The following is a 24,527-nucleotide window of genomic DNA, read 5'->3' as shown; positions in this document are numbered from 1 at the left end:
CTGAATGAGGCTGTTTATTATTAAAATGGGTGCTAGTGAACTAACTTAGGATGCTATGAATATCTAATCATATTTTCTTCATTTTGTGTGTGCAGTGTGCTCTTGGACCGTGCTATGTTAAGTGTTTCTTTCTGTGTGGGTCAGGTTATTTTTTTACTTCCTATGATTTAACTAACTTGCATCAGGCAGAATATCAGTTACATCAGGCCCTTGTCCTTTCCAGATTTGTAAATATCATGGGATGTTGATCCACAGTCATCTTGGGCGTATTAATCATATATAAAGATACTGGTGCATATCTGTCTTATGCTGAAGGTTGCATCAAAGGCATAGAATCAAAGAGTGGAAGTGATCATCTGATCTAAACCATTGCTCAGTTCAGGACCTGCTAGTATCTTTGACAATGACCATTTAGTCCATTTTAAGATTTCTAGAAATGTAAACTCACCACATCCTGTGATAGCCTATTATACTAACAGCTCATATGGGCAATAGGTTTCTCCAATTACTTCTGGTCCTTTAATAGGATGGGGGACAGCTTGAGCAGAGGATTGTACTAGAAGACCTCCAACTCTGTCATTCTGTTAATAGAAAATAAGTCCACTCCTCCATCTGGTTAACAACCTATATAATATAGTTAAGTCTCTTTATTTTTAAATTTATAATCCACCCAGAGTTGCTATAGTAGTGTCAGGCAATAACACTAATATCTTACTTGTATTTTACCATATCATGAAGCACTTAGTCAAAGACTTTACTGAGTTCCAATCACATTTTGTCTGTGGCATTGCTCTGATCTATTAAGTTAGTTATTCTATCAAGAAAGAATGTAAGGTTAGTCTAGCATGATTTGTGTCCAGTAAATCCATACTGGATCCTGTTGCTTGTAAAATGCCTCCCCAATAGTTCATAAGCATGCTGCTTGAAGACTTTGCCCAGTATAAATGCTAAAAATGACAAGTCTAACAGTTTCCCAGGTATTCCTTAAGAAGGAGATGACCATTCTTTCAGGAATTCTCAGAGATTACCAAAAGTGATTCTATGATCTCCTGCACTTGTTCTTTCAGTAGGGAAATAATCCATCTGGCTCTTGAGAGATAAATTCATTTGAATTAGTTACAGTTTCTCTTATAGTCTCCTTAAATATTGTAAACTGCAATTTTCTTCTCCCACTGGTATAATCATGATGCAGCTAAGGCTCCATTTTCCGCCTGAGAGAAGATAAACTCAAAATAGGAATTTAAAAAGTCCCATCATCCAGTACTGCTTCACCGCTCTCTCCTGTCACATGGATTGCAGTCTCTTTTGCTGTCCTTTTATCTTTATCATGCAAGAATAGCTTTTTGGTTATTTTTTTCCCCATCTCTTAACAACCCTCAATATATTTTGAGCTTTAGCTTTTTTTGACAAAGTTCCTGCAGTTTCCGGAGATAACCTGTATTCTTTGGTTATGTTTCCCTTTTTCCCTTTTGTATAAATGTCACATTTTCTCTTTAGTATTTTAATTCTGTATTGAGATTCTCCTATTTTTGCATCTTTTATGGAGTGTTTGGACCTTCAGTATTTCCTTTCATAAAATTTCTTATGCTTCCTGAATACTTTTTCCTTCATTTCCAACCGTTGGATCCATTGTGCAAATGTTTGACTTCCTCCTTCTCTGGATCTCACTGATGGACGAGCACGGATTAGAACAATATCTTCATTGTATTCCAGGAAGTGGTAGCTTTATAAGATAGCTGGCAGTTTCTGTGCAAGTTCAGGAGAGCTAGCTGATCTGAATTCTGAGCAAATTTAGAAATTGTAGCCAGTCAGATCTAAAACTTTCTCATGCTTTTTTGCATCATAACCCTTTTAGAAGGAGAAAACTTGTCTTTTCTCTTATTTTTAGCCCTTCAATCTCTCAGTTACAAATCTTTGTTTACAGTCCCTGTAAAGATAATTTATTGACCAGGGCTTTTATCTTCCTCCTCCCAGCATAGCTTATTCTTAACTATCATGAATCTTTTTCTCTTTAAAATTATAAGAATATTTTTTATGCTTTAGTTTTCTGATGTACTGAATCTGTTCCTTATACTGATTTTACATTCTGATTATTTGTTTTCAAATCAGTTCTTGCTGGCACTCCTCCTCTTTAATTTTCTAATTTTAACCCATATATTTCACTTCAATAATTCATGGTCTTATTTCAGAATTGCACTAAGAAGCATTGTGGCTGACCAAACTGCACTCCTCCGCCTTTTGGTTTCTGTAATGTAGCCCTTGTGAGCCTAATGGCTGTTTTTAAAGTATGTATTTCTTTTGTTTGAAGACGTTATTAACAATAAACAAAGATTCCCCCCCCCCCATAAAAGTCTGCTAACCTATTTCTTGGATTGTCATGCTCACCCAATCTAAATCATGCTGCAGTTCCTCCATATCTCCATTTTTCTCATTCCGAGTATACAGTATATCAGTATTACTGCACCCTTTTTATTTGTTGCATTGATTCCTGCAATTTGCATGGAATTGTCAGCTTTCTCCTCAGTCCAAACATTAGAGAACACACAGTCCTTTTGGTCCATTGTTATATTCTTGTTAAGATTACTCAATATGGGATTTCCAGTTAGTGCTTCAAGTCCTATCTAAGTTCTATTTGATCCCCTGCACTCACCATCCTTAGAGTATGTAATTTAGAAATTGACACTCCTAATATCTGTAAACATCATCTAGAAAAACATGAGAGGGTTGTCGTCCAAGATCTGCAGCATCCAGATATCTTTTCGTTGCATGTAGGTCTATTTTTTAAAAAACAAATGAACCCAGAATTCCAAAGTAGACATAAGGCAGGTTGTCAAGATCTGCTCAAGTAGAATATGTATTCAGAGCCTCCAATAGCATTTTTGTATCCTTCCAGAAGCCTAACATAGGGTGCAAATCTAGGTTAACTGTCACAGTCAAAATGAACTAAGGCATGTATCAAACTAGAATACAAAGCACAGAGCTTCTCCTTAATGCACATCCTACTAGGAACCATCGCTACCTCTGACACTTAACACCTCCTGAGGGACAATTGTACGGTTTCCATGTGGCCCTCCATCAGGCATTGACTTATGTGTTCGACTAAATTGTCTTTTGGTAGGAAGGTTCTACAAAATTTGTCCTCAACAAAAAAATTAGCAACTCCTGCTTGTGAAAAGATCATATATCCAGGGCTAGGTCTGATATGTTCCACTCATAGATGTGCTTGCTCTGTTGTACAAAAAAGACTTACCCAGCAAGTCCAATACTTCCTTATCCTATAACTGAAACAGGGACTTCTAACCTGACACCCACATTTGTCTACCTTTATGCAGTTTTCTTATCAACAATATGGAAGTGGTTTGGCATTGCCTTCTTCTAAGCTTAATTTTGAGCTAACTTCTCATAAGTGGATTGGCTTTCCTCATACTTACAGAAATCCACCTTCCCTCATCCCTATTGTGAATTTTCCTTAGCTTTACTTCTCCCATTTTGACTTTAAAGTTGTTGATTCTATCAGAAGCTTATGCTGCCATCAGCATCACTCTCAGAATCATTCAAGCTACTCCTACCCCATCTGGGGTGCTGATTCTCTCGAAAATATAGCCAGATGTATACAGTTCTGTAAAGATAAACCTGGATTTTAAAACAACTTTTTCTCTGAAGACTTGAGTTGCAGGGGATCTAATTAAGAATATGTTCTTCTTAGTTGACATTGTTTTACAGTCTCAAATTGGGCAACATGCTGACAGATTATCAAACTGAAAGCTTTATCTATCTGTTAAACTGTTGTTAACTCTTAACTTCCTAATAAAGAACATTATAGTAAGAGCACATGGTGGATTTAATCTTTTAATGCTTTCAGGTTGTTTTTTTTTTAAAAAATGATACTTTCCTTCTATACGGAGTACTGTGATTTTGATTTCATAAACCTGAATGTGAATTCAAAAAATAAGGATCTTTAGCATCATGCAGTTTTGTCTGTAAAAACAGCTGGCTTCATGAATTAGGAGGACTTTTAAAAAAAACATGACAGCAAGTAAAATGACGTGACTGACATTCAGAAACAGGGAACAGTCATAAAATGATAAAAAGACAGTGTATCACCTCATATAGTCCAATGTTTGAGGCCAGTATCACAAGCCAAATATAGTAATAGCAAAGCAACATGTCATTGGTAGGTATAAAAAGTCCTATGAAATAATATGCAGAACAGTAATATCAATTCCAGGAACATGGTTTAAGTTTTTTTGGCATAGGAATACGTGAGAGCTGTCACTCAAGAGTAAAAGAGGCAAATCCTGGAAATGAAACTGGATCTTTTCTATGGCAGTGCTAAGCTGCATATATGTATATTTTAAAGTTGGTTTCATCTTCATCCAGGCTTGTTTTATTTAATAAAATGAGGAGAGGATGAATAATATGAGCCTTGACTTTAGTTACCAGCTGCTGCCAAGCCTCCCTTTCTTCTTCCATATTAGGAGATATCTTCAAGTATACTTCATAAAAGAGCACTGTTTTTCATCAGCTAATAGGACTGTAATATGAAGAGGAACTTCATATGTCACTTATAAAATGAGTTAGAAGATTGCCTATTCATTGCCCAACTTACATATTGGAAATAAATTGGAAGTCAGTTTGCTACATGCCCATAAAGAGATAGATGGAGACGGACGGATGGACACACACACACACACACACACACACACACATTTCACTGATAAATCAGTAAATATCCCCAAGGTATCACAGAAGGTAAAGTTTGGAAAGATTGTTGGAGAACATCTAATCTATATCCTGCCCATGCAGGAAGGCAAAACTATAATATCCCTGACAGTTGGCCATCCCAGCCACAGTTAAGGTGCACCTACCACTCAAGACAGACTGTTCCATTATTGAACAGCTGTTAGGATTTTTTTTTCTTATGCTCATCTTAGATCTCATTCCTTGTAATTTAAACCTATTGTTTATTTTTTCTGAACAATTCAGACCAATTCTGCTTCATCTTGTACACATCTATCTGCCTGTCATATGCTGCAATCTTTTCTTCTCCAGGCTAAACATCCAACACTTTCAACTGTTTCTCATACAGTAGCTTTTCCTGCCAGCTTCTTTATTAACTTGGTTGTTGTCCTCTAGTCATGATCTTGTCTATTTATCTATCAGATTTACATCCCACCTTTTGGGAGCAGCCCAGGGTGGTACATATAGTACTCCCTGTGTACTTTTCCTTGCAACAGCAAACTTGTGAGGTAGATTTGGCTGAAAGAAGGTGGCTAACCCAAAGTCAGCCAGTGACCTTTCATGGCTGACTAAAAACTGCCCCCACCAGTCATAATCAAATATCTTAACCATTGTGTCTCACTCTGCTCAGTGCCCTTCCTAACATGCTATACTCAGAACCATACATAATGTACTTGGTACAGACAGATGGATACACAATAGGGACAAACCTGTCTTAATCTTGACATTATACTTCTGCTAATGTGGTATAGTACTGCATTTGCTTTATTTTGTAACTGCATTGTACTGTTGGCTTAGATTTGGCTTGTGATTCATCCAGATTCTTTTCACTTGTATTGCTATTTTTCCAATTTGGAAAAACAAAGCCCTGAGATACATTCCTTGGCACTTTCCTCTAGCCCAGGGATCCTCAAACTTCTTAAACAGGGAGCCAATTCACAGTCCCTCAGACTGTTGGGGGGCTGGACCAGCTGGGTGGGCATGGCTAAGTCTTCATGTGGCTGGGTGGGCATGGTCAATTTAGCAGTCCATTAAACAATATACAGCAGCCCCCTTTTCTATTCTTTTTAATACTGCATTGAAGTTTTTGCTCTAGGGTTTGTTTGTTTTTACCGGGGGGAGAGGTTGGCAATGCCTGGGGAAGGAAAGGCATGCTTTCCACAGGTCTCATGGGTATATTTAAAGGGCCAGCTAATGCCATTGGTGTTGGGAGATTCATTAGTGAGGTGATAGTGACTGTGCGATGTTCACTGGTGCAGTAACTGGAGTTGGTAAATTAACAGGTGTGGTGAGTGTTAACTGAGTGTTAACAGAGAACTCATTAGGCTGGAGATGTTAACCATGCTCAAAACATTGGCTGGGTTTCTCATATTCATTGCAGCAGCCACAATGCGAGGAACAGCTCCTTTGGTACTCGCCCCCCCAATTGTCAGCAGCTGTGCCGCTTTCTCTAGGGAAGCAGCTGTGTCCCAAGTGTGTCACAGGTCCACCGCTTGTTCTGCCCCCCAGGCCAATGCCCCTCCCCTGCATCACCCACCTCCAGGGCTTGCACCAGGGTGGGCAGGCATGCCAGTGGCGCTGAAGATGATGATTTTTTTGCAGGCTGCGGCAGCCAGGCTTCCGGTCACATGGCTTCCCTTCATGCTGTTGCCGTTGCCTCCTCACCACTCCAGCCTAGGGCCAAAGCAAGTCCTTCCGCCTGGAGCTCTGCCCAGGGATGCAGGGCCAGCGGAAAGCGGCATTTCGCCGCTTCGGTTCCCCCGGTGGACAGACCGCCTGTGAGGCGCAGCCAAGGCCAGTCGTTCGGGGTCTCAGCAGAATGAGCAACCAAAGCCCGTCTCCACCGGCACGCCTCTCTCTCTCCCCCCGTTTCTCAGAAGAGCCACTCGCCAGGCCAGGGTGCCCGAGAGAATTGCCGGTTGGCTATTTTGAAAGGGACAGGAGCGGTTTATGCAAGCCGCAGGATACAGCCTGAGCCTCCTCGATTGGGGTGCATTCCTGGGAATTGCTGCCTGGCCCGGCCTGGGTGTTTAGAAAAACAGTACACTGCGGGAAGGGGAGAGGAGGAGGGGCCTTACCCAGAGGCCAGCCGGCAGATAAAAGCTGCAAGGCTCTGCCATAGTTCTTTCAGGAGAGCCGTCCCTGTGTGGCACTTAGGTCCCTGCCCAAACTGGCCAGGAAGTGGCACGTCACCTTGCGCCTGTCCTTGTCCTCCCGTCCACCCACCGGCTCCTTGACGTGAGCAGAGACTGCTGGTTGAAGCGAGGGGAACCACAGTGCTGGGCTCCCACAGCTGCGAGTGCCAAGGCATAGCTAGAATTGGAAGAAAGGCTGTGCCGCTGTGGCGGAAAGAACCAGAGCAACACCAGCAGTTTGGATGAGAAGGCATGAGCGAGGCGGTGGCTGCTCTCACTGGTAGCTGAGCCTGCAAATTTCTCCTTTGTTGGTCATCCGTTAACAGCCATGTCCATGGCTTTTTCACTACCCCTTTCCCCCAAGCCACAATTGAATAGAACAAAATAGCAATAGCACTTATATAGACATATATAGTGCTTCATAATGCTTTACAGCACTCTATAAGTGGTTTATAGCTTCAACATCTTGCCTCCAACAATTTGGATCCTCATTTTACCGATCTCAGAAGAATGGAAGGCTGAATCAAGCTTGAGCTGGTCAAGATTGAATTCCAGGCTATTGGCAGACTTAGCCTGCAATACTGCATTCTAACCACTGCCCCACCACAGCTCTATCCCTATCTGATTCAATGCATTGACAAAAACATCTGAATCACAAGTGTTTTGGTTCAGGAATTCACCATCAAAACTATTCCGTGAATGGAACAATTCATGGACCAAATCCTTTACGTATCTATAACTATTCTATACCTTTTTCCAGTGATGCCTGTGGCATCGTCCAGACATGGGTTGCTTCAGTCGGATCTGCTGTTGGCTGAGTCATAGTTTTTTGACCATGCCCCTTGCTCCTCCCTTTCAGGCTCAGTTTCGACTCAGTCGGCCTGAGAGAAACATCTCTTGCAGATCTGGCTCTCAGCCCAGGTCTGTTCGATTCCTTTATTTTATTCTAAGTTTTTTGACCTTTTATTTTTATTTTTCTCTTTTTACTTTTTCAAGGGTACCGGTCTACTAGGCTATTTAACTGAGCCTACCAGTCTACCCAGCCTTTTTTGGAGCATCCTGGTCTACCAGGCCTCTTTGCTCCTGGCGGCCGCCATTTTAGGTGGCTCCCTTCACACGGCCGTTTTTACTCTTTTTGGTGACATTGAGCCCTATACCACCAACGAAATGGCGCACAGGGCTCAGAACGCTGTACCACCAATTTAAACAGCAATTCCTGGCAACAGCTCCAGGATCGCTTATTTCGGCCGCCACCGCCCTCAGCACCATTGAAACACCGATGAGCAGCCCTTTGGAGCGCCGCGGCATTTTAAACTGCATCTTTTTGCCGCTTTGCCACCAACAAACTTGAGAGAGAGGTTTGGAAGCAATTCCTCGATCCCTCATACCATCAACGAGGTTTTCTTCTAGTGGAGAGTTGCAAAGTTACTCCTTTCTCTCTCCCTGTGGCATATTCCAGCCATCGGTTCTTGGAATCATGGCTGTGGGTGCTAGATAGTGACTGCCTCTAGGCCACCTGGACAGTCACTCTTGAGCAGAATACTTCCTGCTTATGTGTGTGCTGGCTGACATTGGTCTTCTCCGACATAGCCGCCACCGTTTATTCCTCCACATGGCAAAAGTGAAACTACTACTTCTCTAGCCGACATCTTGGTTGCAGTGAGTATAAATTCAACATGGTGGATCGCTCTTCCCAAGGGGAGGGCACTGGCAAGTCCACAGGAAAGAAAGCCACTTGCAAACACAAGCACATTTCTAAAGCGGAGGAAAAGGATTTGGAAAAAAGGCACAAATCCTTAGAGAAGCAGATAACCAAGGCTGTTACAAATGTGCCTGATACAGAGGTTTCTAATCTTCCCACCACTCCTTCCCTCCCTATTCCTGCAGTTAACCAGGCTTGGTCATCAGAAGGGACCAATGATGATCATGATGAAGAAGGCACAATTCAAAATCCTTTTGCATGCCAATTGATTAACCCCACGACTCCTGAATCTGGTAGGATTTTTACAACAACAGCCTCTGCAAGGGATTCTCCCTTACCAGAAAAAAACCCAGAGGACCCATTTAAAAATTTACTGGAAGGATTGCAAATCCTTATTGATCAGGCCATTGCCTCTCGCATGGCCGCAGCTTTACAGGGTCATCACTCTAGATCAATAATTTCAGAACGTTCCTCTCAAATAAGAGGTTCTCCTGCAGCTAGCCTTACTGGCTCTCATTCTCCTGCAGCTTCCAGAGCAAGCGAGGCATTTGCCTTTGATGAAGAACGTCATTCTGACTTATCAGATGATGAAGGGGTGATTCCAGACACACCTGCATTTACAGGTTTATGTCCCCCAAATAGATTCAAATCCTTATTGTATAAGGCACGAATCACTGCTGCATTAAAAGAGGATGCTTACCTCAAAGAAGCTCAGGAAGTTCAACAGGGACAACCACAGGGCCTTTTCTCTGAACCTCCTCCTGAACAGTGTTTTATTCCAACCCCACAACTGTTCATAGATGTGGGCAAAAAGCAATGGTCCAGTCCTGCAACCCTATCCTCTGCACATGGTAGAGATAAAAAGTATTATGCTGTAGCACCTAGGTTTGTCCAACTATTGCAGGTTCCCCCAGTGGAGAGTCCTGTAGCAACTCTTTCCTCTTCCTCTTCATATGTGGCAGGAGATAAATCTGAAGGTCTACGACCGGAGGATAAGAAATTTGATATTCTTTTTAAAAAGAACCATCAAGCTGCAGCATGGCCAATTCAAACGGCTTCCTCGGCCTCCTTTTTCAATAGAACCACTATTTTGTGGCCTCAGCAGTTGCAGGCCAGGGTACCCCCTAGTGAGGCTCGCCTCCATCAGGATATCAACAAGATTATTACTGCCACTCAATTTTCAGCTGATGCTACTTTAAATTCAGCTAAATATGCATTTAGAGCTCTAGCCTCTACAGTGTCAGCCCGCAGGCTGCTCTGGCTTCACCAGTGGCCAGCAGATTTTAAGGCAAAATGGCGTTTGGCTGCAGCTCCATATTCAGCAGAGAAACTGTTCGGTGAGTCACTTGAGCCGCTTCTCATTGAAACACTTGACAAGTGAAAAATTCTGCCTTCAGTGACTAGACGCTCTGCTAGAAGGCCCTCCCCATTCTACAGGAAGACGTCCTTTTGTGCCTATTCCCAGGGAAGCCCCTCCCATCAAGTTTACCTGCAGGGGTCTAACTGACCATCGGACAGTCAATCCTTTCGGGACAGGACCAAACAATTCCCGCAGTCTAAGCGGTCCTTTCACAGCTCTGGCTACCGTCAATCCCACGGTTGTAAATGACTCACCGCACACTCCTCCAATTGGAGGCTGCCTGGCCCTCTTTGGGGACAGGTGGGAAAGCTCAACACCAGATCTTTGGGTCCTCTCAGTAGTAAAATTCGGCCTTTCTCTAGAATTTCTCTCCCAGCCTCCAAACCACTTCATTCAGTGCTCTCCTTTAAATAGCAAGACCAGAAGACAGCTGATGGAACAAGCTATTCAACACCTCCTTTAAATTCACGTTATAGAGGAGGTTCCTCAAAGTCAGTGGAAGCTGGGCTATTACTCCATCTTTTTTGTAGTTCTGAAGCGTTCAGGGTGGTGGAGAGCGATTCTAGATCTGAAGTTCCTCAATTCATACATAGTCTATTGCAGATTCAAAATGTGCTCACTAATCTCTATCCTTCAAGGGATTCGTCCCAACGATTTTCTAGTTTCTATAGATCTCATGGAGGCTTACCTTCACATTCCCATTCTGTCAGCACATCGAAAATACCTGCGCTTCAGTTATGCAGGCAAACATCTGTAATACTGGGCTCTTCCCTTTGGACTGGCCTCGGCCCCAAGGTGTTTCACAAAGGTCTGGCGGTCATAGATGCCCACCTACGGCTGAAACCGGTCAGATTCCAGGCATACCTGGATGACATTCTAATTCAGGCTCATTCTTATGACCAAGCCTTAAAAGATATGGACCTCACAATTCGGACCTTGAACGACCACGGGTTCCTGGTCAACTACAAGAAAAGCCAGTTAGTTCCGGTCACCAGAATTGTCCATCTTGGCGCCATCATCGATTTGATGCAGGGAGCAGCCTACCTGTCCTTGGAACGAAGGTCCAACATACGGGAATTGGTGACCCAAATTCACCAAACCTTGTCAGTTCCCTTGGCCACTTTGTCCAAACTCCTAGGCCTCGTGGTCTGAACACATGGTCTCATGTGTTCAGATCGTTCCCTGGGTACGCCTTCATGCTCAACATGTACAGTGGTTCCTGCTTCCCTTCCAGAAAAAGCGTCAGGCTCTCACCATGACCACGGTCAGAGTCCCCCTCTCAGTCAGGCGATCGCTACATTGCTGGACATTGCCTTCTCTAGACAAGGGATGTCTCTTTGCAGATCACAACAGACTCGTTCTCACTATAGACGCCAGCCTGTCTGGCTGAGGAGCCCATCTCGAATCACAGGTAGCGCAAGGCCGTTGGTCAGACAAAGATCTGTCCAACCCTATCAATTGGCTAGAGTTGAAGGCCATTCGCCTAGCCTCAGACATTTTCAATGGACTGTACAAAACCGCCATGTCCTGATATTGACAGACAACATTTCCACAAAGGCACATGTCCCCCACATGAGGGGGGACTCATTTGAGGTGACTCATGGAGGAATCGTTTCGACTTGGCAAGTGGGCCGAGTAACATCTCCTATCCATTCGAGTGGACCACATAGCAGGGACAGAGAACATCCAAGCGGATTTTCTCAGCAGGACTCAAGTGGACAACGCCAAGTGGCAGCTCCATCCAGACATATTCCAAAAGATATGCAACAGGTTCGGGACTCCGACCATCGACCTATTCGCAACGAACCTGAACAACCAACTTCCTCGATTCTTCTCAAGGTTCCCGACACCGAGGGTGGAAGGGGTCAACGGTCTCTGACTCAAAGGGCCACCTGGAGTTCACTATGCCTTTCCTCCGCTACCCCTAATCCAGGCCCTGCTTCGGAAAGTCATCACCGAAAGGATAGAGATTATCCTCGTGGCTCCCCATTGGTCATGTCGCCCATGTTTTGCGGACCTGGTCAGTCTCTCCATATCACAACCTTGGATGATTCCATCAGATCAGGTCATCCTGCGCCAGGGGTCCTGATTCATCCGGAACCTCAGTGGCTCCAACTGACTGCCTGGCACTTGAAAGGGTCCTTCTAAGACAGGACAATTATTCTGATAGGGTTATCCACACCGTGCAAGTCTGCAGACGTAGATCCACAGTCAGGCTTTACAGTGCCACCTGGCTAACCTTTTATAGGTGGTGTAAATCCCGCCAGATCAACCCACTTTCAGCCTTCGCTCCTCAGATACTTGAATTCCTTCAGGATGACTTAGACTGCAGTCTGGCTCATAGCACCTTTAGAAGACATGTGGCAGCCATATCTACGGCCTTGTCCGGTGCCACTTGGGTGCCCCTTACTCATTACCCAGTTATTTAAAAAATTTCTAAGAGGAGCCAGTCTCTTACGGCCCTCTTCCATACATAGATACTCCACTTGGGATTTGCCCAAGGTACTTAAGACATTAACTGGGGTCCCTTTTGAGCCTCTCCAAACTGTCCACCTCTGTTTCCTCACTCTCAAAGTAGCCTTTCTAGTGGCCATAATGTCAGCTCAACGCATATCTGAGCTGGCAGCCCCTTCTGTTAGAGAAGATCTCTGTGTTTTCCGACCAGACACTATTGTCTTACTCCTGGACCCCTCCTTTATCCCAAAAGTAAATTCCCCTTTTCACAGGGCTCAGGAGGTTGTTCTCCCTAAATTTTGTCCAAGGCCATCTCATGACTTGGAGTGGAGGTGGCACACTTTAGATGTGCGGAGGGCTCTCAAAATCTACATTAAGTGGCCTTATTTGTTTTGTTTTTACCAAATTCATTAGGGTACAAATTCATATAGGAAATATATGTTAGCATGTAATGGTCCTAGCACGACAATTGGTCACTGGATCAGAGCTTGCATTGCCTCGGCATATCAAGCCTAGGCGCTTCCTCTTCCCGGTCGCATTACTGCTCACTCCACGTGGAGCGCAGCTACCTCAGCGGCCTGGGCTACCCAAGCCTCCCTTGAGGAGGTCTGCAGGATGGCCACCTGGTCCACTCCTTCACCATTTATTCACCATTATAAATTAGATGTTTTCGCTTCAGCTGAAGCATCATTTGGCAGGAGGGTATTACAACAGGTGCATGAAGCCGGGGTCTCTTCGGCATCCCGCCCTTAGGACTGCCAAAACTTTGGTCTGGACAATGCCACAGCCATCACTGGAAAATAGGCATTGGTCTTACCTTGAATGCCGATTTTCAGAGACACTGTGGCATCATCCAGCCCCTCCCTCTGTCTCAGGGCCTGTTCTTGACTTTTTCTTATGTCTAAGGAGTTTATTTTTCCAGTTGCCGCATTGGACTATCTCTAACAGTGTTGGTTCCTGTTGGAGATCTTTCTTGTGGCCCATCTTCGCCGAAACTGAGCTTGAAAGGGAGGAACAAGGGGTGTGGTCAAAAAACTATGACTCAGCCAACAGCAGATCTGACTGAAGCAACCCATGTCTGGACAATGCCACAGCGTCTCTGAAAATCAGCATTCAAGGTAAAACCAATGCCTATTCTCTCTTCACCCTCAGACTATAGCTATGCTAGAAAATTAAAGACAGAGAAATCCAATATAATATTTGCGAATGATAAATATTACCTTATAACCTTCCAATATTTTTCTTAAGTACTAAATCAAGACTGGAGAAAGAATATTGCTAGGACCATTATATGTTAGCATGTTCCTACACTTGACACACCAAACTAGTTTACAAATGACAGAAGAGAAAATTGGGTAAGCAAAATCCTTCTAGCTGTATGCCGTTTGAAAAAGGCAAGTTTGCTATTTAACAATTTTATGGCTAAGTTGAAGAACAAACGTACCAAACGTACCAACTCATGTTGCATCCTTCCTCATCTTCAGAGTATTTTGGGCAAACAATACGAAGATATTCATAATAAACCTTATAAGTTTTTTGGCAGTTGCAGCTTGTACTAGCAAATCCTCTTCTATAAAGCCAGATATGAGTTATTTTAGTAGAAAGATAAGGAGAGTAATGGGGATATATGATGATAACTTACAACTACTTGAATCTTGCATAGATTAAGAGCTAAATCCATATTTTCCTCCAAAAGAATAGTTTATATGCACATTTAAATTTTATTCACTGTAAGCAAAGCAGAACATAATGTGGTTTTCTCAGTTCATCCTTCTAAGCCTTGATATAGGGTTGAGGCTTTAAAATGTAATGCCTTCTCAACATTATTTTTTAAAAAATATCTTATGCTTAGATTTAGATTCTTTTAAGAATGTGCAGAAAGTTTTTATTTATTTATTTATTTTATTTATTAATCAAATTTCTATACCGCCCTACTCCCAGAGGACTCAGGGCGGTGAATAGCCAAGATAAAATACAGATAATACAAATATTAAAAGTCCCTTAAAATTATTAAATATTTTGGCCGAAACACAGATTAAAACACCCAATTTATAAAATCAAAAGAATTAAAAAATTTAAAAGAGGAGAGTTAGGCCAGGCCAGCCTGCTGAAATAAAAAAGTTTTGAGAGCACAACGAAATGTGCGCAGATCTGGGATCCTCCGTATCTCTGGAGGGAGCTCGTTCCAGATGGTAGGTGCCCCCACAGAGAAGGCTCTCCCCCTGGGGGCCGCCAGCCGACACTGTTTGGCCGCCAGCACCCTCTCTATGGGACCGTACTGGTCGGTGAGAGGCTATTAGTAGCAGAAGGCGGTCTCGTAAATACCCCAGTCCGATGCCATGGAGCACTCTAAAGGTGGTAACCAAAACCTTGAAGCGCACCCGGAAGACCACCGGGAGCCAGTGCAGCTCGCACAGGAGGGGGGTCACATGGGAGCGCCACGCCGCTCCCATAACCACCCGCGCGGCCGCGTTCTGGACCAGCTGGAGCCTCCGGGTGCTCCTCAAGGGGAGCCCCATGTAGAGAGCATTGCAGTAGTCCAGGCGGGAAGTAATGAGAGCATGAGTGACCGTATTTAACGAGTCCCGATCCAGAAAGGGACGCAACTGGTGAATCAGGTGAACCTGATAAAAAGTCCCCCAAGTTACACATTGATAGAGTAAACTTTGAATTATTACATCCTGATTTCCTCTGTAAAGTTGAAAAATCATGAAAAGAAAATAACTTGTTTTAGCAATCAGCAATGCATTTTCCAAATCTTGGGAATAAGTTTAAATATCCCAAAAATCATTGCAAGAAAGAATGCTCTTGGTTTAAAAATTAACTTGGGATTCTGTGACACATCAATGGCCATTTAAACTTGGGGACCTTAACACAGATTTAGAAAATCGGATGAATTGTCCAGTAGTTTCTTTGATTATCCATTGAAGCCCTAAGCCCGTGATGGCGAACCTATGGCACGCGTGCCACAGGTGGCACGCGGAGCCATATTAGTGGGCACGCCAGCTCAGCTCTGGGGCACATGCGTGCGCCGGCCAGCTGATTTTCAGGCCTTCTGGGCCCACCAGAAGTAGGGAAACAGGCTGTTTCCTGCCTCTGGAGGGCCTGGGGGCGGGTGGGGAAGGCCCATTTTTTTTTCTTACCTGGCTCTAGATCCTCTCTGTGTATCTGGGAACGGCGAAAACAGGCTTTCCCACTTCCTTGGAGGCCCTATGGAGGCTCAAAGGGCCCATTTCCCCACTCCCGGTGGGACAGGAAGTGACGTTTTTTCCTGTCCCCAACCTCCAGAGACTCCTAGAGAGGCTCCTACAGACTCCTAGAGAGGTTCTGGAGGCTGGGGACAGCAAAAAATGTCACTTCCTGTCCCACCGGGAGTTGGGAAATGGGCTTTTTCAGCCTCCGTAGGGCCTCCAAGGGAGTGGGAAAGGCTGTTTTCGCCGTTCCCAGATACACAGAGAGGATCTGGAACCAGGTAAAAAAGAAAAACGGGCCTACCAGGCCATCATGTGCCAGGGGAGGGGGAGGGGCTTGCGCACACATGCGCGTGGGCACGTGCGCGCGCGACCCTCCCCCGCCCCCGCTCTCCTGGCACGCGATGGCAAAAAGATTAGCCATCACTGCCCTAAGCCATCCAGCCCTGAAGAACTAGGACTGCTAAAAGTGGTTGTTGTCTCCTAGTAACAGTCACTGTGCCTGTATAATTTCTGTTCCCCACCCCCCAGTAGTAGTTAATTTGGTATATAAAAACATGTTTGGCAGAGAGCTGAATATGGTAACATTAATGTCTGCTGAAATGCGAGTTCCATCCTTAATATTATTATCAGCAAAGCATCTTATTTTGGCCGTAGCTGTCACATTTAATTCCAGTATTTTAATAACCATTAAATATCATTTCTTTCATTATAAGCATACATCATTACTGGAGTGTATATTTGCTGCTAAGATAAGCCTGTTGGGGGAAACTTTTGGGAATCCCAAAAAATCCTTTAAAACGTTGGTCACATTCTCTATCACCGCATCACCAGTTTATTGATTGTAATGAAAACAAAAATTAGTACAATCTCTGTTGATTAGAATCTTGGACTAAACCAGAACTGTTGTTATAACCCTCTTTAATTATTACAACAAAGATCTATTGATCTCTAATGTGTATAAATGTTCATTGTAAAATTGTATGTGAACTATAATTATTTTGGAGGTTCATGTACCAGAAAACCAAACATAATAAACTACTTATTTTGTATCAGAATCAGCCAACATAGAACTGTTCATTCACATACAAATAGAACTACCGTATTTTCCGGCGTATAAGACGACTGGGCGTATAAGACGACCCCTGAATTTTCCTGTTAAAATATAGGGTTTGGGCTATACTCGCCGTATAGGACTACTCCTCTTCCAACGCACACCAAATAAAAATTAAAAAACATCAACTGGCTCACCCACAATATAAAAGCAGCTGTGCTAGACCCAAAATGGCCCCTGAAACAAGCAGGAACCTCACACAGCCACAAAAAGCCCCCCCCCAAAAAACAACTTTCACATTTTACACACACACAACACAACACAACACAACTGGCTCACCCACAATGTAAAAGCAGCTGTGCTAGACCCCAAATGGCCCCTGCAACAAGCAGGAACCTCACACAGCCACAAAAAGCCCAAAAACCCAACTTTCACACTTTACACACACAAAATTCCACATACAGCTTTGTGAGATTTTGTGTGTTTGTGAGTTAGAGTGAAACACTACAGAAACACACTAAATCTCAGAAAGCTGCACAAATATTATTTTATTTTATTTTATTTTTATTTTTATATGAAAGCTAAATTTAAAACTTCCTAAACTTTAAATGGCTAGGTCTAAAAAAGAACAACTTAAAAAAACCCCAATTAACTATTTTTTTAAAGCTCCCAAAGTGGAAAAAAACTTACCCAATAGAACAGGGGTCTCCAACCTTGGCAACTTTAAGACTTGTAGACTTCAACTCCCAGAATTCCTCAGCCAGCTTTGTTTTGCTGGCTGAGGAATTCTGGGAGTTGAAGTCCACAATTCCCTGCCTGCTTCATTGCAGGCAGGGAGTTGCTTGCTGATGGAATGGATTCAGGCAAGCGAAGCAAGGCAAGCGAAGCAAGGCAAGCAGCTAAGGTAAGCAAGCTGGAGGGGGAAAACTTTTTTCCTTCTCCATGGCTCTGATGATCCCAGCTGAGTTGCCTGATTAGCAGATCGTCAGAGCTTGGATCGCCAGAGCCATGTGAAAGGAGAAAAGTTTTTTCCTTCTCCATGGCTCTGGCGATCCCAGCTGCGTTGCCTGATTAGCAGATCGTCAGAGCTTGGATCGCCAGAGCCATTTAAGGCTCGTCAGAGCCTTTCGGGCTGGTCTGCCTGGTTACAGGAGAACGACACCCGGCGTATAAGATGACCCCCGACTTTTGAGAAGATTTTCATGTGTTAAAAAGTCATCTTATACGCCGGAAAATACGGTAAACTTTATTCCCCCATGTGCCTGTTGTAATTCAGAAAGTTTCTGATGTTCTTCATGTGAATGAGAAAGTTGCAGGTATATCTTAAATGGAATGATACCTGAATAATTGAAAAAGAGAGTTGGGGATTTCACTTAGAACTATGAGTTAGATAGCATGACTTGTGAGGGGCTTCTGAATTCTAGGTAAGATATGCAGAAAATTACAATCCAGTTACAATTGTAATGTAATCACAATTTCGTTCTATAAACAAAACAAAATTTGGTACTAGGGAATAAGTAAATTCATTTGTTGCAATTAAGTATATTATGCAAATTGCACATATTTATTTCTAAAAATTCTCACTAATTTTAGTAAATGAGTAAATAGTTTATTTAATAAATCTCCAGACTTAATCTCCAAGAATACTGAACAATGAAGTTTAAAGAATTGAATCAAAAATTTGGAACCCAACTTGTTTCTTACTTTTATTTACAGATTCCTTCTGTTGTACATCTTGTCTATACATCAAAATTCGAGTTAATTTAAAGAAAGTCCACCACACAAACCATAAGAGAGGGTTGAGGAACGTTGGTCTTGTCATAATTGTTTTTTAAAATCTTTTGGATTTTTTTTAGCTGATGTCCAGAACAGCTAAGCAAAATGTTCCAGGTTTTAGTTCTGCCAAATTGAGTCTGAGCCAGAAGAATTTGGTAAATGTTTTGAGACACAGTGCACATTCCTAGCCAGTGGAAATTTGGCTGTTCTCTTCCTTAAGATTGGGAAATGTCTGTTTACATATAGTGTCTAGCTGAGAGCTGCTGGTTCTTGCCTAAACAGCTTCAGTTCTAACAATAATCCATCTCAATCCTTGTAGGCAAACCTGATTTTGACTGTACATATTTGATTCCTTTCCAGTTATCATAATAAGCCAGAGGGGACAGAATCTCTGCTTTCCAGTCTAATTTGAAGTTGTATTTTATCTGAATTGAGCTGTTGCTCTGATGCTAGAAATTCAAGATTAGCTATGGACATTTTTCTATTCTCAACGGTTATCTATTACATGAATAATTTCCCCTTTGATAAACTTTCTACTCTGGCCTATCTGTGACTAAAATTTTTTCAGTAAAGCTCATTTACATATATATTTCTGTAATTTAACATAAAAGATCTCAGGAGAACAAGATCTGGCCGTGGATGTAATATTCTCTTACTAGTTTGTTAGGATTATGAATTGTGCAGATGTCATGAAGACACCTGATCTAGACATTCATCTTTGTTTGAGCCAGCTATATTCAGTCTCCATCAGTTGCTCTGTTGATTTATCTTCCGAGAACAAAGAAAAGCCAGAAAATAAAATTGTATTCTCAACCCAATATTGGAAATGAATTATATAAAAAACCTTGCAGCTCTTTTTATCTGTTAGCAGGATAACACTTTGAATACAGAATGGAATGGGGCCAAATATGATGTGGTAGGAGAAGCTGGCAGTTAAAAATGGGCTGAATCCTGAGAGGAAAAAAAATTCAAAATTCTCCCCTCAAATATCATTGGGGGATGGGCTACAATTAAGAATTCTAGTAGCTGATCCATTTTAAGCCCATTTTCTCCCTCCTTTTGCCTGGCCTACAGAGTCTTTATGCTTTTTCTACCTTATTTAGTATAAGATATTCCTTTAGTACAAAAAAGCCATGAGCCAAAGAAAACCTCAATGTTTTTGTTTTGCTAGGTATACTTTCAAGGAGAGATAGATTTTCTGGTCCCATTATTCCTCTTTGCCAGTGCAATAATATCCCAGGCCTAATAAATACTGTTTGTTTTAAATTCTGTGAAGAAATTATGTTGAATTATACAGGGAGCAGACTTAATATGCAAAATTTAATTGGTGATATATAGTGATATGTTATAAGGGATCTTTATTCACAGTATATTTATTTTGTTTCTTTCAACCTTATTCTTTCCTTTCATATTTGTATATTATGCAGTGAACGTAGAATGTAGATATATTTTCTGTGTAGGAAGATTATAAAGATCAAAACAGCACTTATATAAAAGTCAAAATTTTGTATTGGAGAGTGACTTCTTGAGGCAGAACTATACCTTATCTTTCATATTATATACACTTAGATGTTAATATCACCACTTTTTAATTTTAATTTTCCCCTCTAATTAAAAAGAAGAAGGGAACAGGAAAGGGGAAAATACATTCTCTCTCCCATTTTTTTTGATACCTTTCCTCATATTTTCTATGAAGTCATTTAAATGTCTCAAATATTACAGGGACCTTGCAAAAGTGAATCAATTTGTAAGAGATGATAACAATGCCAATTGCTCATGAAATATAAACACAATTATGTTTGTGTTTCTAATTCACTGATAGTTAGCACATTGATGCCACTAGCCAAGATTTTAGGAGTGTAATTAGATGAAGAAAAACAGCAACTTAAGTTTTATTGGGCAAAGAAAAATAAAATAATAAAATAAAATTATTACGGTAGTTAATAAAAAAAGAAATCCTAGTGTTTTCTTCTTTAAACAGAACACTTTTCTAGTTTTATAGTATTTTTTATTCAGGGTTTGTTTTTGTTTTTTGCTGACATAATTTTGATATAGCAGATAACCTTTTCAGAAATGACACACATATGGTAGGCATAACTTTTGCCTTGGAAAGAGCTTTTGTTTCTTAGATTTCAATAAGGAGGCATGTTTTAAACGCTTTTCCAAATCTTATTCCCAGTAGTTCACTGAACCAAAAAAACTTGAGAGGTCTATCATTTCAAGGGAAAAATGTCATTTCATTGCAGATTTATATATTATCTGATAGACTACATGAAACAGAATATATATATATAAATCCTGAAAGATACATGTTTACTCATATTCAAATTTACAGGGAAGGTAAATTCAGGAAGGTCCTATTCTTGCCATTTCCAGTAAGAGCCTCCTGTAGTAAAGCTGTTTTCTCTACCATATGAAGGAGCATTTACTCAAATGTCTCTCAAACGTCTCTTAGATTTCAGATTCTACAATTTATTTGTGGTTTTATTTTTCATTGGTTGCAACCGATAGAGGTCTGTTCTTTCTGAACTAGTTTTAAATTTCTGTGTAATATTACCCACAAAAAAGTGGATGAGACTTCTTGCTAATAACTCTTTTTCAGTCATGAAGCCAAGTAAGCAGTTAGATGAAACAGGCAACACCAGAAAGTCAAATTTACTGCCTATTTATTTTTTTGGTGGGGGGAATGTCAGTTTACTTTTGTTTTCATGTCAGAAAATGTCTAACATAGCTAAAAATCCAAAAGAAATTTCAATAATTAATAATCCTTATACATCAGTAAAAACAAGAGAATTACAAGAATCATGCACAATTTGCATTAATTTTGAGGAGCAGCTATTGAATGAAGATCTGCCTGGCACCATAAAGATGCCTGTGGAAGAGGTCAAGAGGAGCAGACACATCCCTGGCAATTATTCATACTACCCTAGGGAAACCTGTTATCCTGAACACCATCAGTTTTTACATTTTCCCAGTTCCCTCCCTCTATCTGCTCCATTTGTGACCAAGAATGAGGATGATGGGCAGAATGTCCGAAGCCATCTGGAAGGCTGTATCAGCTTGCCAATTTTACCATCTGTTGCAAAGAGCTCACAATTTGGAAATTTGCATTAGCCATGCTTCAGAGTGTGAAAAAAAAGCATTTTGAGGAGAGAGACTCCTTGGACTACAAAAGTTAAATAACATCCATGGGTTGTTTTGGGAAACTATTTACTAGTTATTATCTGCCCAGATGATGGATGAGATGTCATGCATTCTGTCCTTCCCGGTGGATAATTTTACCCTGGAGAATAGAGGACTCTGACAGAGTTATAAAAATAAAACTGCCAAGCAATATGATGTCATTTAATCACAAGCCAGCCTCATTGAATCTCCCTTTAGGATGCAGCGCGCATTTGTTTGGTGATAATTTTGTCAGTGTTATGAGGAGGGAAGTGGAAAGCAGCTGTAAATAGTATCTTTGAGATGTGATCAGATGTACCTTTGTCAGGAAACTTTTACGTGTTTTGTATTTGAGGCTGATTGAAATTGATTCTTGATTGAATGGAATTAGTTTATCCCAGCTGTTTGGTGTCTTGTTTTGCATTGCGTGGCTACAGATGGTAAGACAGAGTTAGTGTTACATTCATTGCTTGATTGAAGCAAAGCCAAAAGCCACTCTTGCTGCGCTCAGCACACTGCCTTATGAATGTTGCTGCTGAAGGGTTTTTGTGAGTTCTGAAAAGCTCATGGACAAGTCCAAGGTCATGTCTAGAAGAGAGAAAGTAGGAGAAAAGAGCTTAGTGCTAATTACAGTATCTGGAGAAACCTTTTCCTCCCTCGTAGATATTTTTTAGTCCCTTATATGCAATGTCTTTAAATTAAATCAAGGAAAAACATCAGTTTGCCGTTTCATTGAACAGAATTCTTAATTGTTAGAACAAATATAAATATGTTGCTGTGTCAGGTTATTTCAGCTAGATAGATATTAAAATAGAATTTGTTATAACTGCTTTGAAGACTGATCTAGTTCTAAATGGATATATTTTTCAGATCTTACCAAAACTAGATTTCTTAATACAGTTGATTTGGTTTGGTGCTTGATCTTGTTTGCTTGTTGGACTCTGACATTAGTGGCACCCCAATTCCAAATGTAGTAGCATTTTTCCTGCTGAAATACAGATCTATAATTAGTTTGATTTCCACCACCCTTCTGCCTCCTGGGTTGTGTAGGTGGGGGAATAATGGGAAGAATCAAATAGGTTTTGTGGTGATGACATAACAGTTGTTTTGGGGAATCATATATTAGAAATAATGGGGGGCTAAGTAGGTATTTTGTGTGATTTCACAGACTGCTTCCCAGTCCATAAAATTGCCGTACAGCATTTGTGTATGACAGCATTGGGTTAAAGACGTATTTAATTATATCTGGTTATAATTGTACGTTATGACAGGAGTTATTTATGAAACAGTGACAGGATCTCATTGCTATCATAGATGTAGGCAGACCAAATTGTCACAGCTTTAGCCTCATTTTTAATTTACAAATAAAATGGCCTACACTGTATAGGGTGACTAGTATTGCAACAAGATAAGGCCAGTGAAATCTTTTAAATACACTAAAATGCCATGTAATAACTATTAACAATTGAAAACTTTTAGCACTGGAATATTAAAAGCTGAAAAATAATGGAAGCATGCCAGTAGGCTTTTAAATTTAAGAAATCAGGACAAGGTTAATTTCACAATAGGCCAATTTATTTAAACTGGTAGAAGCTGAATATATCATTTCAAGAAAAAAGTGTTGAGTTTAATTTACTAATTTACATGAAATGCATTGAGAGTCCTAGATATTGCCTTATGGAAATTTTCTTACTATTTGTTATATCCATCTTTCACATCAACAAAAGATTGCGTTTTATTTGAACTGTTTTTATGAAAATTTACTCAGTTGCTAAATTGATGTAGATATTTTAATGTGCAAAACATGAATTGATTAACAAATGAATCACGGCTGATTTTTGTGATTATCTTTTTCTTCTTTTTTAAAAAATGGCAGCAGACAGAAGGAGGGGCACAGACAGATGGCCAGCAGTCGCAGACACAAAGCAGTGAGAATGCTGAGAGCAAGTCTACCCCAAAGCGGCTCCATGTGTCCAACATTCCCTTCCGTTTTCGGGATCCTGACCTCCGGCAGATGTTTGGGGTATGTTAGCAATATCCACAGCTAGAAATCTAATATTGATTGATTGATATCCCACTTTATTAATTTTACAAATCTCAAGGTGGTGAACTTATCCAACACACCTGTTCTCCCCCACAACAACAAACCTATCAGCTGAGTTGAGCTGAGAGAGAGTGACTGGCCCAGAGTCAAGGCAGGATTTGAACTCATGCTCTCCTGCTTTCTAGTCTGGTGCCTTAACCACTAGACCAGTCAAACACACTGCAGGCCCTGCCCATCCCGGTCCCACAAAGGCAAAAACATCCTGATACATCCCGATATGGCCCGCAATGCGATCAAGTTTGACACCCCTTCACTAGACCAAACTTCCAAAGCTTCAAATAAAGAGTTATTACATGTTGCCCTGTGTCCAATGCTTCTGGATGGTCTTCTCGGGACTGCAGATGTTTTCCCACACTAGCAGTGAAATGCACATATTCATTTGTATTCCACCAATGAATAAAGGTTTCCTTGTGCACATTTCTTTCATCTCCAAGCTGTGGATCTAGGTGCTAATGTATGAGTGGGAATTAATTATTCCTTAATGGTACAGGTAATCCTCGACTTACAACTGTTTACTTAGTGACCATTCGAAGTTACAACAGCACTGAAAAAGTGACTTACGACCATTTTTTTACATTTATGACCATTGCAGCATCCCCATGGTCACGTGATTTATATTTGGATGTTTGACAACTGACTCACATTTATGGTGGTTACAGTGTCCTGGGATCATATGATCCCCTTTTGTGACCTTTTGACCAGCAAAGTCAATGGGGAAGCCAGATTCACTTAACAACCATGTTACTAATTTAACAACTGCAGTGATTCACTTAGCAAATGTGTCAAGAAAAGTCGTAAAATGGGGCAAAACTCACATAAGTTTTGAACCGCGGTGGTGCAGTGGTTAGA

General features: G+C 41.4%; 1 protein-coding gene across 42 annotated transcripts in view; it reads left to right on the top strand.

Moving 5' to 3' along the window:
• The window catches only part of RBFOX2 (RNA binding fox-1 homolog 2), a 204,777-nt gene that overhangs the window by 133,490 nt on the left and 46,760 nt on the right, over positions 1-24,527 (top strand). For 29 of the 42 annotated variants that reach the window (XR_015728879.1, XR_015728878.1, XR_015728876.1 and 26 more), the window contains one exon: positions 23,451-23,597. Coding sequence is in view for 35 of the 42 variants with exons in the window: in XM_087873837.1 (XP_087729963.1) it covers positions 23,451-23,597 (147 nt within the window). In the remaining 7 variants the exon portion in view is untranslated. The remainder of the gene's footprint in view (positions 1-23,450; positions 23,598-24,527) is intronic. The other 13 variants (XM_087873836.1, XM_060694546.2, XM_087873830.1 and 10 more) reach the window with 1 other exon arrangement.

This window comes from Pantherophis guttatus, chromosome 7, assembly GCF_059756535.1.
Source record: "Pantherophis guttatus breed Tessera chromosome 7, ASM5975653v1, whole genome shotgun sequence".
Taxonomy (NCBI): Eukaryota; Metazoa; Chordata; class Lepidosauria; order Squamata; family Colubridae; genus Pantherophis; species Pantherophis guttatus.
This window is presented reverse-complemented; position numbering and strand designations above follow the sequence as displayed.